Consider the following 12,762-nt stretch of genomic DNA (forward strand, 5'->3'; position numbering starts at 1 on the left):
CTGAGAGGGGATTCACACTGAAGGTGTGTTTTACTGAGAGGGGATTCACACTGAAGGTGTGTTTAACTGAGAGGGGATTCACACTGAAGGTGTGTTTTACTGATAAGTAATTCACACTGAAGGTCTATTTTCCTGAGAATGCATTTTAGTGAGAGGGGATTCACACTGAAGGTGTGTTTTACTGAGAGGGGATTCACACTGAAGGTGTGTTTTACTGAGAGGGGATTCACACTGAAGGTGTGTTTTACTGAGAGGGGATTCACACTGAAGGTGTGTTTTGCTGAGAAGACAGACACAGTAAAGGAGTATTTTACTGAGAATGCATGTCAGTGGGATGGGATTCACAGTGAAGGTGTGTTTTACTGAGAGCGGATTCATAGTGAAGGTGTGTTTCACTGAGGGGATTCACATTGCAGCTGTGTTTTACTGAAGTGGAATTCTAACTGAAGGTGTGTTTTACTGAGAATGCATTTTACTGAGAGGGTATTCACACTGAAGGTGTGTTTTACTGAGAGGGGATTCACACTGAAGGTGTGTTTTACTGAGAGGGGATTCACACTGAAGGTGTGTTTTACTGATAAGTAATTCACACTGAAGGTCTATTTTCCTGAGAATGCATTTTAGTGAGAGGGGATTCACACTGAAGGTGAGTTTTACTGAGAGGGGATTCACACTGAAGGTGTGTTTTACTGATAAGTAATTCACACTGAAGGTCTATTTTCCTGAGAATGCATTTTACTGAGAGGGGATTCACACTGAAGGTGTGTTTTACTGAGAGGGGATTCACACTGAAGGTCTATTTTACTGAGAATGCATTTTACTGAGAGGGGATTCAAAACGAAGGTACGTCTAACTGAGAGGGGATTCCCACTGAAGGTGTGTTTTACTGAGATGGGATTTACACTGAAGGTGTGGAGAGGGATTCACACTGAAGGTGTGTTTTACTGATAAGTAATTGAAGGTCTATTTTCCTGTGAATGCATTTTACTGAGAGGGGATTTACACTGAAGGTGTGTTTTACTGAGAGGGGATTCACACTGAAGGTGTGTTTTACTGAGAGGGGATTCACACTAAAGGTAGTTTTACTGACAGCGAATTCATACTGACGTGTGTTTTACTGAGAAGACATACACACTAAAGGAATATTTTACTGAGAATGCATGTCAGTGAAAGGGGATTCACAGTGAAGGTGTGTTTTACTGAGAGGGGATTCACAGTGAAGGTGTATTTTACTGACAAATCATTTTACTGAGAGGGGATTCACATTGCAGGTGTGTTTTACTGAAGTGGAATTCACACTGAAGGTGTGTTTTACTGAGAGGGGATTCACACTGAAGGTGTGTTTTACTGAGAGGAAATTCACACTGAAGGTGTGTTTTACTGAAAGGGGATTCACACTGAAGTTGTGTTTTACTAAGAATGCATTTTACTGAGAGGGGATTCAAAGTGAAGGTGTATTTTACTGGAAATCACTTTACTGATAGGGGTTTCACATTGCAGGTGTGTTTTACTGAAATTGAAATCAAACTTGTGATGTGTTTTACTGAGAATGCATTTTAATGAGAGGGAGTTAACAACGAAGTTGCGTCTAACTGTGAGGGGATCCACACTGAAGGTGTATTTCACTAAGAGGGGATTCACACTAAAGGTAGTTTTACTGACAGGGAATTCATACTGATGTGTGTTTTACTGAGAAGACATACACACTAAAGGAGTATTTTACTGAGAATGCATGTCAGTGGGAGGGGATTCACAGTGAAGGTGTGTTTTACTGAGAGGGGATTCACACTGAAGGTGTGTTTTATTGTGAGGGGATTCACACTGAAGGTGTGTTTTACTGAGAATGCATATTTCTGAGAGGGTATTCACAATGAGGGCATGTTTTAGTGAGTGGGTATTCACATTGAAGGTGTGTTTTACTGAGAGGGGAGTCACACTGAAGGTGATTTTACTGAGAAGGATTCGCACTGAAGGTGTGTTTTACTGAGCATGTATTTTCCTGCGAGAGGATTTACATAGAGACTGTGCTTTACTGACATTTGAATTCAAACTGGATCTTGCTGACAGCTGGTTATCTTAGCGATGGGATTCACTCTGCATTGGTGGTCGTCTGCATTGAGGGCAGCTGATTGGGAGGTATGTATTGGTGGGAGACTATCTCTCCTATCCCCGTACTAACCTGATGGTCATCCGGCCCAGCTGTTGTGGAAGTCCACCAATGAACACATGGACCGGACTGTGTTTAACTGTACAGTTTATTTTTGATGTTTGACACTCAAATTACAAAAATGACGTGGATTAACGTCACTGTACACATCAAGCTCGTGAAACACACCAGAACATCTACTCACTAGCACAGGACGTAGAGACTAGCACAGCTTAACAGACGTCCAAATGATAAAACCAAAACCAGGGAAAGGGGTTTTTGGGAGGGAGGATTGGGGTGGGGAGCAGAGGGGCAGGAAAATGAGTGGAAAGGAGGGTGGAAGTGATGGGGTGAGTGGAGCGGAGGTGTGGGGAAGAGAGGGAAATTGTGGGGAGAGGAAGTGAGTTGGGTTGGGAGGTGAGGGTCAGTAGTGGTCGGGAGGTGAGGGATTGTGGGGGTGGAAGGTGAGTGGTAGGGAGGGGAGCAGATGAGAGATAGGCATCAATGAAGGGTGGCCGTGTTGTGGGAGGAGGAAGAGGGTTGTTGTGTAAGTGAGGGAATTGAGGAGTCACTGAGGAGAGGGAAGGGTGTCAGTGAGATGGGGAGTGAGGGGGCTTCGGGAAGAGTTCAGGGGGATGTGGGATGTTTTGTCAGTGGGAGACAGATGCAGAACCCAGACCTGAACTGGGACCCTGGTGCAGACAGACCTGGGGCAGCCCATACTGTGCCCGGAGAAGGTTGGAGAAGAAGAGTGTTTAATGGTACAGATACCCTTCTTCCCCATCCTACCCTTCATTTCCACTGGAGCGGTGGGAGCCTGAGCCCTGTTACCACGGTGAACCTAGAGCTGTGAGAGCTTGGGCCCTGTTACCGTGGTGGGCCAAGGGCTGGGGCCAGAGAAAGGCCAATCCCACAACAAACGACAGTGGGGCCCAGTCAGCTGAACCCATGTCAGATGGGCAGGAATCCAGTCCACAGGCAGCAGTGAGGGTTCAGCTGACCACAGTAGTGCTGGACCATGATGTCTCACTGAGTGGAGCAACGGATGGCAAGGTGGGGAGGTGCTCAGGGAAGGGGAGCTGAGCGAATGTGTAGGGTGGGGGGAATCGATGATGGAACTGGAATGTAGGGAGAGGGGTTGAGGGAGTGGACCAGGCTGAGTCGGGGAGACTAAGCTGGGTAGGAGAAAGGGCAAATCCATTGCAGGAGTGAGGGTCAGTGACAGGTAGGGGGTGTTAAGAATGGGGATAGCGACCGGTGGGATGCTGTTGGGACTGGGGTCAGCGCTGTCAGGGGAGCGTTTGGATAGTTCAGTGTCTGGGAAGTCGCTAATGGTGGGGATGGAGATCGGTGACGGGTGGGCTGTTAGTGGGATTGGTGTGAGATGTGTGGGAGTGAGGGTGTGTGTCAGTGGCGATGTGTGTGTACGTGACGAGAGTGTGTCAGTGATGGTGTGTGTGTATGTGTGAGAGAGAGACAGTGTTGTGTATCAGTGGCATGTGTGTGTGTTTGTGTGACAGGGGTTGTGTGTGTGAGTGACGATGTGTTTGTGTGTGTTATGTGCGTGTGTGCCAGTGACAGGGTGTGTGTTTGTGCCTCAGTGACAGTAACGGGTTGTGTCAGCGATGGGGCAATCTGTGTGTCAATGGCAGAGTGTGTCAGTGATGTGTGTGAGAGCAGTGCTTGTGTGGCAGTGACAGGGGTGTGTAAGTGTGTCAGTGATGGAGGTTGATGCAGTGGCGGGGGTCAATGATGATGAGGGGTCGGTGATGGGGCATGAGGGTGACAAACGGCAGAGAAAAGATTGCTCTACAAAGACGTACAGAAATACAGACAGACAGTTTCTCATCGCCTACATCTACTGGTGTCCCCAGCACAGGGTGCTCTCAGTACAGGGATCAAACAAGATACAGAACATTACAAAGCTAAACCCAGGACGATATAATAAAATATACAATTTCACTTTGGATAGCTGAGGTCAAAGGTTAAAGTTCACTTTGGCTGGGTAATTGGATTTAAACACTGAAGGTAGTGGAGTTGTGGATTTGAAGTTTCTTTGGTTTTATTCCGCAAGAAAAGCGTTTTCATTACATTTTCATTTATTTAACACTTTGTTTCTAGCTTTGGGTTAGAGCTGTGTACAGGTCAGTGCTCCCGCTGAACGGCGGTAGGGGCATTGTACCATGGCCTCTCTCCTTCATCCCCATTGCTGACCACGTCCCTCAGTCCTCTCAACCTCTCCTTCCACGTCCTGCCCCCTTGTGGCCTTTCTCTGTGCATTACCTTGCCCTCTGTCCTCTCAGCCATTTTTGTCTGCCCTCTCTTCTTCCTCTCCCCCAGCCCCCCTCCCACAATATACTCTGCTCTCCCACTCTCCCCCACTTGCCTCACCCCTGTGCTCTCTCTTCCCCGTCTCATCCCTGGCTCTTACCCCTTCTGGCTCTCCTCACCTCTATCCTTCATCACTCCTCTGTATGCCAGCAGCTGTCCACTCAGTTTGTCGTCTTCGCATGCTTTCTTGTGGCCTCCTATCCCCCACCCAATCCCCACTAGCGCACTATATCTGAATCTGGTGTCTTCTCACCCCGACCCCTGTTCTCACTCTCTCTGCCCTCTCCCCCTCCTCTGTTCTCCCTCAGTACCCTCTTTCCCCTCCTCTCTTCTCCCTCTCTGCTCCCTTCCCTCCTCTCTATGCCCTCTTCCTCCTCCTCTTCTCCCTCTCTTCTCCCTCCCCTCCTCCTCTTCTCCCTCCCCCTCCTCTCTGCCCCTCCCCTCCCTTCTCCCTTCCCCTCCTCTCTTCTCCCTCGCTGCTCCCTTCCCCCTCTTCTCTTCACCCTTCCCCTCCTCTCCTCACTCTCTTCACCTTCACCCTTCTCCTCCTCTCCTCCCTCTCTTCACCCTTCCCCTCCTCTCCTCCCTCTCTTCACCCTTCCCCTCCTCTCTGCCTCTTCTCCCTCCTCTCTTCTCCCTCTGCTACACTATGTCTGCCACAAGATTTTCACCTGAGTCATCTTGTCTCTCCTGAGGTTCCTGCCACCTTAAACCATTCTTCACCTGGACTCTGAGCTGGGACTGAGCATGTCTGGACTGGCAGCACACCACCCCTTCTCTCCTCCCCCAACCCCCCCCCCGCCACCCACCGTCCCGTGAGCTGGAATCCTGCCCCAGTCCTTCCCGGTGCTGGTGTAGTGGAGGGCCGGAGTCTTGGCCCCACCTGAGCCCCCCGTTCAGCAGGACCCATTGCCCTGGAGTGCATAAATGCGAATCACCCAGCTAGGAGCAGTGCCCTCCTCATCAGTGTAGGTGCCAGCAATCACCTGTGCCCGCTTGCTGCTGAACTGCAGCGGGCACTCACTCGATGCCCTCACCAGCAGAGGGTCCCTAGGCAGCAGCTCTGGGTCAGCCCACGTGAGTGGAGGGTGGGGGTCTGCCCCACTCCCCCCCCCCCCGGGAGAGGCAGGCTGGGTTTTGCCTCACCTCGGGCTTGTCGCCTTCCCTCACCCGTCCTGCTGAGTAGCAGGAGTCGAGGCTGGCCTTCCGGCCTCCAGGTCACCCTGTCCACAGGCTAAACCAGAGCTGGCACCTTCGGGAGCCTGGGCAGGAAGCTGGGTACCACACACCCTCCCCCACCCCTCCATCCTCCCTCCCTCCCACCCACCCACCCACCCCTACCCCGTCCAACAACCAGGTACCACAGTTGCCCTGTCTTTGGTTGTAGAAAAAGTCAGCAAGCTTTTCTTTGTATATTTTGTTTCCCAGAACAAGCTGTTGGGAACATAAGTCTTTGCCCAGGTATACTGGCGATGTAACCTTTGGTAAGTTCCTTTCGAGGTTTGTTTGATTTACGTTTAAAGTGTTTTTCTGTTTGGTTACTGGTTTGAGGGAAGCATTAAGACACTTGCAGTGTGACCTGCCGCCCACAGAGACTGGAGAGATTTCCGGTGTCCAGAAATCACAAGCGACCGCACAAGATCAGAGCACAGCACAGCATCAGTCGGGGACCCTGTTTCACGGAGAGGCTGCTCTCCTGACATACCCAGGCTGCCTCGTACAATCTGTTGGGAAGAATGTGGTGGCCACTGGAGAAGGGACTGAACAGTACCCAGACAGCGACAGAGCTTCACTAATTACTGCTTAGCCTCCTCAAGTCCTAGCCAAACCCACCCTCAACAACGTCTTCTCACCCTTCGCTCTTTCTAATCTGGATCCCACTGGATTCCCGCACTCCTGAATTTGGGCGACACTCAAACCTTCCAGTTCCAAAATATAGATCTTGTTCTCTGTCTCTGGATCGAATAAGGAAATCACAAACAAGAGAAAATCTGCAGACGCTGGAAATCCAGGCCAAACACACAAAATGCCGGAGGAATTCCGCAGGCCAGGCAGCATCCATGGAAAAAAGCACAGTTGACGTTTCGGGTCGAGACTTCATCAGGACTCTTTTCCATAGATGCTGCCTGGCCTGCTGAGTTCCCCTGGCATTCTGTGTGCATTGCGTGAATGAGGAAATGTTGCTTTCTGTGTGAAATGCCATTCGTGCTTATGTCTATTTGGTTAACACTGGATGCACTTTAATATCTGTCTCTCTTCTGACTTGCATTTCGAGTGCTCTCCTCTTCCTCTCTCACTCTCTGGATTACACCAGAGCCTCCTCTGTTCTTCTTTCTGGATCACACTGTATTCCGTATTCTCCCTCTCGTTAACGCTACATTTACTGTTCTCTTCCTGGATACTCTTCTCTGGGCGATGCTGCGTGCTCTGTACTCCCTCTGGAACACACTGGATAATCTTCTCCTTTCTTTGGGTTTTACTGGATTCTTTCCAAATTACATTGAATGCTTCCTCTCCCCCTCTTTCTTTCTGAATTACACTGGACACTTTACTTATATCTTTGGAATTATTTTCTGCCTGGGTTACAATGGATGTGTTCTTTCTCCTCCCCCCCCCCTCCCCCCGGCTTGCAAGGCACACTGTCCAGAGGCATTTTGTAAAAGCATTCCTCTATAGGTTTTGCAATCGAATGGGTTCCTCAGCCCCCCTGTGCCCTGCAGACCCTGGGTGGAAGAGGTAGCTGAGAGCGCCACCAGCCCCAGCCCTGTCACCCCAGCACTGGTGGTCAGTCGGGGCCAGCAGCCGGGCACAGGGCAGTCGGTGCAGTACACCCGGACTGCCTTCACTTGCTGCCTGACCAGGGTTCCTATGCTGTGCTGTGCTTAAACCTGTGCTGTCTTTATTTGGTTCATCAAAGTACATGAGGTATATGACGGGCTATCTCCCTACCGCCAGGGTGGTTTCTTGGCGCATTCGTTCCTCAGGGGATCCACGGTTTATTTGGCTGTGTTTATTTCAAACTCTTTTTATGTGCACATTTTTGGCCGGGACAATCTTCACTCAGCACTGGGTTAAACCCGTAGACCTTGTAACCCTGGGAAAAGACCCCCGTGAGCAGGGTAATCACCCCTGCAGCCCACCCCTCCCAAAACAAAGCCCCCCTGGACCTTGGCACAAGATGGAGTCTAACTGCCCTGGACCAGGGTGGAACCTCGGGGCCCAGACCAGAGAGACTTCCACAGGACAGTTTCTCCTCAGCTCATTTCCCCCCGCCCTGGAGAGATCCTGTGCAGGACAACTTGAGGTGCATTTGCTCCTGTGCCAGAAACCCCATCCAAGTTCCAAAATAAGGCCCCTCCCTAATGAAGGTAGGAGCCCTGGACAGGGATAAGTTTCCCCAGATAAATCCAGTGAATCTCAGTGAACAATAAGAGCCACCCATTATGTTAATTAATAGTAAAGACATGTTTCAGCACAACGGTTATATTAACAGTAGTAATGCTGGTGAATACTGATGATTCTGACCAATATTGGTGGTGTCCACCGCCTCCAAAGGCCATGGATAAAGATGCTGAGGCTGAGATTCACTGGGAGCTATCTGGGCCACTGGGTGGAGCCCGGTGCTGAGTGAGGCAATTAGGGTCGACCAGGCTGAGAACTCAGCCTTGATCAGATCCCCACAGCAAGAGCTGCAGCAGGGATTTTTTTTTTGGTATTTCTGTGCATCAGGAATGCGCTGTCAACCACCAGCTGGTTAATGTGGAGATAGGAGAATTTTTGGTCTAAAGTCAAGTTTCTTTTGTTTTTTATACATATGCAATAAAAGCCGAACATAGATTTCTTCTATAAAAACTATTTAGCTAAACAGATACATTCCATCTAAAGTAGGTGAGGATCACTTCAATTCCAGGTGTAAAAGGGGTTTAAAGGGAGTGAGGAGGGGCTGGGCTCCCTTGCTCCCCTGCACACACTCTCCTAAAGCTGTACTCACGTACACGCTGGTTCACGCTCCTGTGTACACACTGGTCCACACACTCATTAACAGACTGTTTCACACATTGGTGTATGCAGGGCTTCATACAGTAGTCCCACACGCTTGTGTACACAGATTCACACACTCATCCGCACACTCCTATGCAGTCACATACACTTTGGATCATAAACAGACACAAACTCGCTCAAGCCCAGGGTACGTGTTAGTTCGTCCAGTTGCCTAGAATCTGGCCCACACGCCCAGTGTGCACGCTGGTCCACACACTCACGTGCACACGAGTGTATGCACTCGCTCGCACACTACAGTAGAAACCTGAGCTCACACACGTTTGTACAGCTAGGCTAACACTATACTGTGTACACCTGGGCTCACGCACCACGGTGTACACCTGGATTCACAGATGAAGGTGTACACCTGGATTCACACACTACAGTGTACACACTGGTTCACAGTCTAGAGTTAAACACCTGAAATCAGAAAGCGGGAAGCGAAAAGCGAAACTGAGGTCAGAGATTCGGGGATCAGGATGGGAGCTGGTGGCCCCCTCTCCACCCCTCCCCCACTTCCTGTTTAGTCCCATCCCGTCGAAATGGCCCACTCCTCCTCTCAACATTACTTTGGTTTTATCTTTGTTTCATTACTAAATACATCTCGGAGGAAAGCCAGGGTTTGTTTGTGAGGACGGGAAGACCCGGGGGCAGAGAGAGAGGAGGGTTTCCCACTGCAACCCGACCCTGGCTATGAGGTATATAGGAGCAGGGACACCGCCGTCTCCCACTCATATCTAATTAAAACCCACGGTTGTTTTAATTGAAGTATTCAAATGCCGGAGAAACATTTTTAAAAAGTGTTGTGTCTCTTTTTTTTTGGTTTGAGTGATATAACTGGGTGTTCAGGCACTGGATAGTAGCAATATGCAGAGAAGATGTGTTAAGTTTGGTCTTGTAGTGTGGGGAGGGCTTTGTATCTGAATAAAATATTTCAAGCAGTAAATAAATAGATAAATCCCTCCCCACTGGGAAATAATACAAAATAAACACTATAAATGATATAAAACCCCAAATCCCAGAGAAAACTTAAAGGAGAAAAAAACCGAAGGGGAATGGTGATGGATCCATGTGGAAGTACGGAAGGTTGAGCGTCAGGCTGTGAGCAAGCCCCCGTCGCACAGACCTGCGCAGCCTCTCTGGGATCCTCCTCCATAAGGTCCAGAGGGAGCTGAGAAGCTGGAGTCAGAGTGATTGGCACTCCCTCCCCGCCCCGGTCACTCTGCACTGGAACCGGCGGGGCCGATGCTGACCGCGGGCAGCCCCTGTTCGCTGCAGGCTGCAGGAGGTTTCGTCTGCAGAGAGGCGACCGAAGCCAGACTGACGGCCGTGGGGTTACTGGCGAGAAGAGGCAGGCTGGGGTGGTTGAGGAAGAGGGGTGAGGTAACGATGCTCTGTGTCCCTGCACTGCCTGCGCCACTGGACAGCACCAAGTTCCCGCCGGCGTCAAGGCTGGTAATTGGAATGGTCCCACCACTCGCGAGGGCTGCAAGAGAAGAGAAGACAATGGGGAACAGGCAGTGAGAACTGTACATACCATGGGCAACAGGCAATGAGAACTGTACATACCATGGGGTACAGGCAATGAGAACTGTACATACCATGGGCAACAGGCAATGAGAACTGTACATACCATGGGGTACAGGCAATGAGAACTGTACATACCATGGGCAACAGGCAGTGAGAACTGTACATACCACGGGGAACAGGCAGTGAGAACTATATACACCATGCGGAACAATTGGAGAGGACATCAGAATATATATACTGGAGAACAGGCAGTAAAAATGCAGTACACACCATGGGGAACAGTGAGAATGCAGCGGTAATTCTCAGAGCACCCAGAACGTAGCATGCACAGGGACAGCATACAGACAGAACACAACACAGAGAGAGAAAGCGTACAGTCAGAACACAGTACACACATACACAGCTTTCAGTCAGAACACAGCACAGACAGAGAGAGCATATGGTCAGTACAAAGCACAGAGAGGGCATACAATCAGAACACAGCACAAACGGAGTGCATACTGTCAGAACACCAGACAGAGGGAGAGAGCACACAATACACAGAGCATACAGTCAGAACACAGGAAACACACAAAGAGCACAGAGAACACAACACACAGGCAGAGCATACAGTCCAAACTCAGCACACGGAGAGATCATTGAGTCAGAACACAGCAAGAGGAGCATACAGTCAGCAAACATCACATACAGATGGAGTACACAGTCAGAACACAGCAGATGACACCCACACAGAGCACACAATCAGAACAAAACACACAGATGGTGCATACAGTCAAACATAACACACACACACAAGGAAAGCACACAGTCAGGATACAGAAAACACAGTGAGAGCTTACTGCCAACACACAGCACCCACAGAGTGAACAACCAGACAGAACCCAGCAAAGGGAGAGGATACAGTCAGAACACAGCACACACAGAGATAACATACAGTACAACAGAGCACACAGTCTGAATACAGCACAGAGAGATTGTACACCATCAGAATACAACACACAGGGAGAGCACACAACACAGAGAGAGAGGACACAGTCAGAATACAGCACAGAGACAGAGCATACAGTCAAAGACAATACACACAGGGAGAGGACATGGTCAGAACACAGCACAGAGAGAACATACAGACCAACATAACACATTCAAGGAAAACACACAGTCTAAACACAGCACAGAGCGAGAGAGTACATAGTCAAAATGCAGTGCGCGCGCGCGCACGCACAGCATTCAGAACACAACAGAGAGAGGGAGCTCTGTCAGAATACAGGAAATGCAGTGAGAGCATACAGCCAGAACAAAGCAAAAGGAGAATATACAGTCGGGAAACATCATACATAGAGGGAGTACACAGTTAGAATACAGCACGTGTGCACAGAGCACACAATCAAACATAACAGTGTCAGGGAAAGCATACAGTCAAAACAGCAAAGAAAGATCATACAGTTAGAACACAGCTCACGCAGAGGGAGGACACAGTCAGAACAGAACACACACTCACAGCATATAGTCAGAACAAAGCAAACATGGAGAGCACACAGTCAGAACACAACAAAGAGAGGAAGAGCATACATTCAGAACTCAGCACTCACACACACAAAGTACAGGGTACACACACACACACAGCACACAGCAAATACAAGGACAGCATACAGTCAAACACAGCAGAGGAATAGAATACAGTCAAAGCACAGAGAGAACATACAGTCAAACACAGCACAGAGAGAACACAGTCAAACACAACACACACAGGGAGAGCACACAGTCTGACCACAGCACAGAAATAGCATACAGTCAGAACACCACACACAGAGGGAGAGAGCACACAGTCAAAACACAGCAGAGAGAGAGAGAGTATATATTTGTAATCCAGCGTGCGCACACACACAGAGCAGACAGTCAGAACACATCAAAAAGAGAGTGAGTACACAGTCAGAATACAGGACACACACGTAGCACACAGTAAACACAGGCAGAATGCACAGTCAGAACAAAGAGAGAGAGATTATAGTCAGATCGCAGCACAGAGGGAGCATATGGTCAGAATACAGCACAAAGGGCCGAGAGTTAAAACAGTAGAGAGTCAAAGGGAGCACAGTTAGAACACAACACACACAAAGATCACATAGTCAGAACACAGCGCGCGCGCACACGAGCGCCAGCTGAGCACACAGTCAGGCGAAGGTAATTGGATGGAATAGGGAGTAGTGTAAACGCTCTGAAAGACAGCAACAAGGCACAGTCAGTACATTGGGGATATGCGTGCCACACAGGAGAGGTCTCAAGTCCTTATACCCAATAACTAAAGGAAATACAATGCCACTCTGGAGTGAAATGAGAACACAACCCACAAATACATCACAGTTACTGAGAACACAATGTGGCGATGCATTTGAACTGGTCCCAATGCTGCTTTATGTGAGAACACACCGTCATGAGGACATGGGGAACAGATGACATGGAGTGGGAACGCACCCACAGTGATATTCGCCATATGTCATGAGGTTGTCATGACCACTGCTGGAGGGCAGAACACTGCTGGAACTCCAGGGAACAAACTGAAAAACACCGGGACGTGATCACTGAGATATCGTGACGTGATATAAAAATAAAGCAGGCCACTGAGATGTGACAGGGCGTAGAGGGGAGAAAGAAGAGAGTCTCTTAGGACTGAGGAAGGCAACCCTGTGCAGATCGGAAGTAGCTGGGGACAGGAT

General features: G+C 49.3%; 1 protein-coding gene across 1 annotated transcript in view; it reads right to left on the reverse strand.

Moving 5' to 3' along the window:
* Positions 1-7,573: 7,573 nt before the first annotated feature.
* The window catches only part of pou2f2b (POU class 2 homeobox 2b), a 189,245-nt gene continuing 184,056 nt past the window's right edge, over positions 7,574-12,762 (reverse strand). The window contains exon 16 of the mRNA XM_063055268.1: positions 7,574-10,004. Within this exon, the coding sequence (XP_062911338.1) occupies positions 9,736-10,004 (269 nt within the window). The 3' untranslated portion in view covers positions 7,574-9,735. The remainder of the gene's footprint in view (positions 10,005-12,762) is intronic.

Source organism: Mobula hypostoma, chromosome 8, assembly GCF_963921235.1.
Source record: "Mobula hypostoma chromosome 8, sMobHyp1.1, whole genome shotgun sequence".
NCBI lineage: Eukaryota > Metazoa > Chordata > Chondrichthyes > Myliobatiformes > Myliobatidae > Mobula > Mobula hypostoma.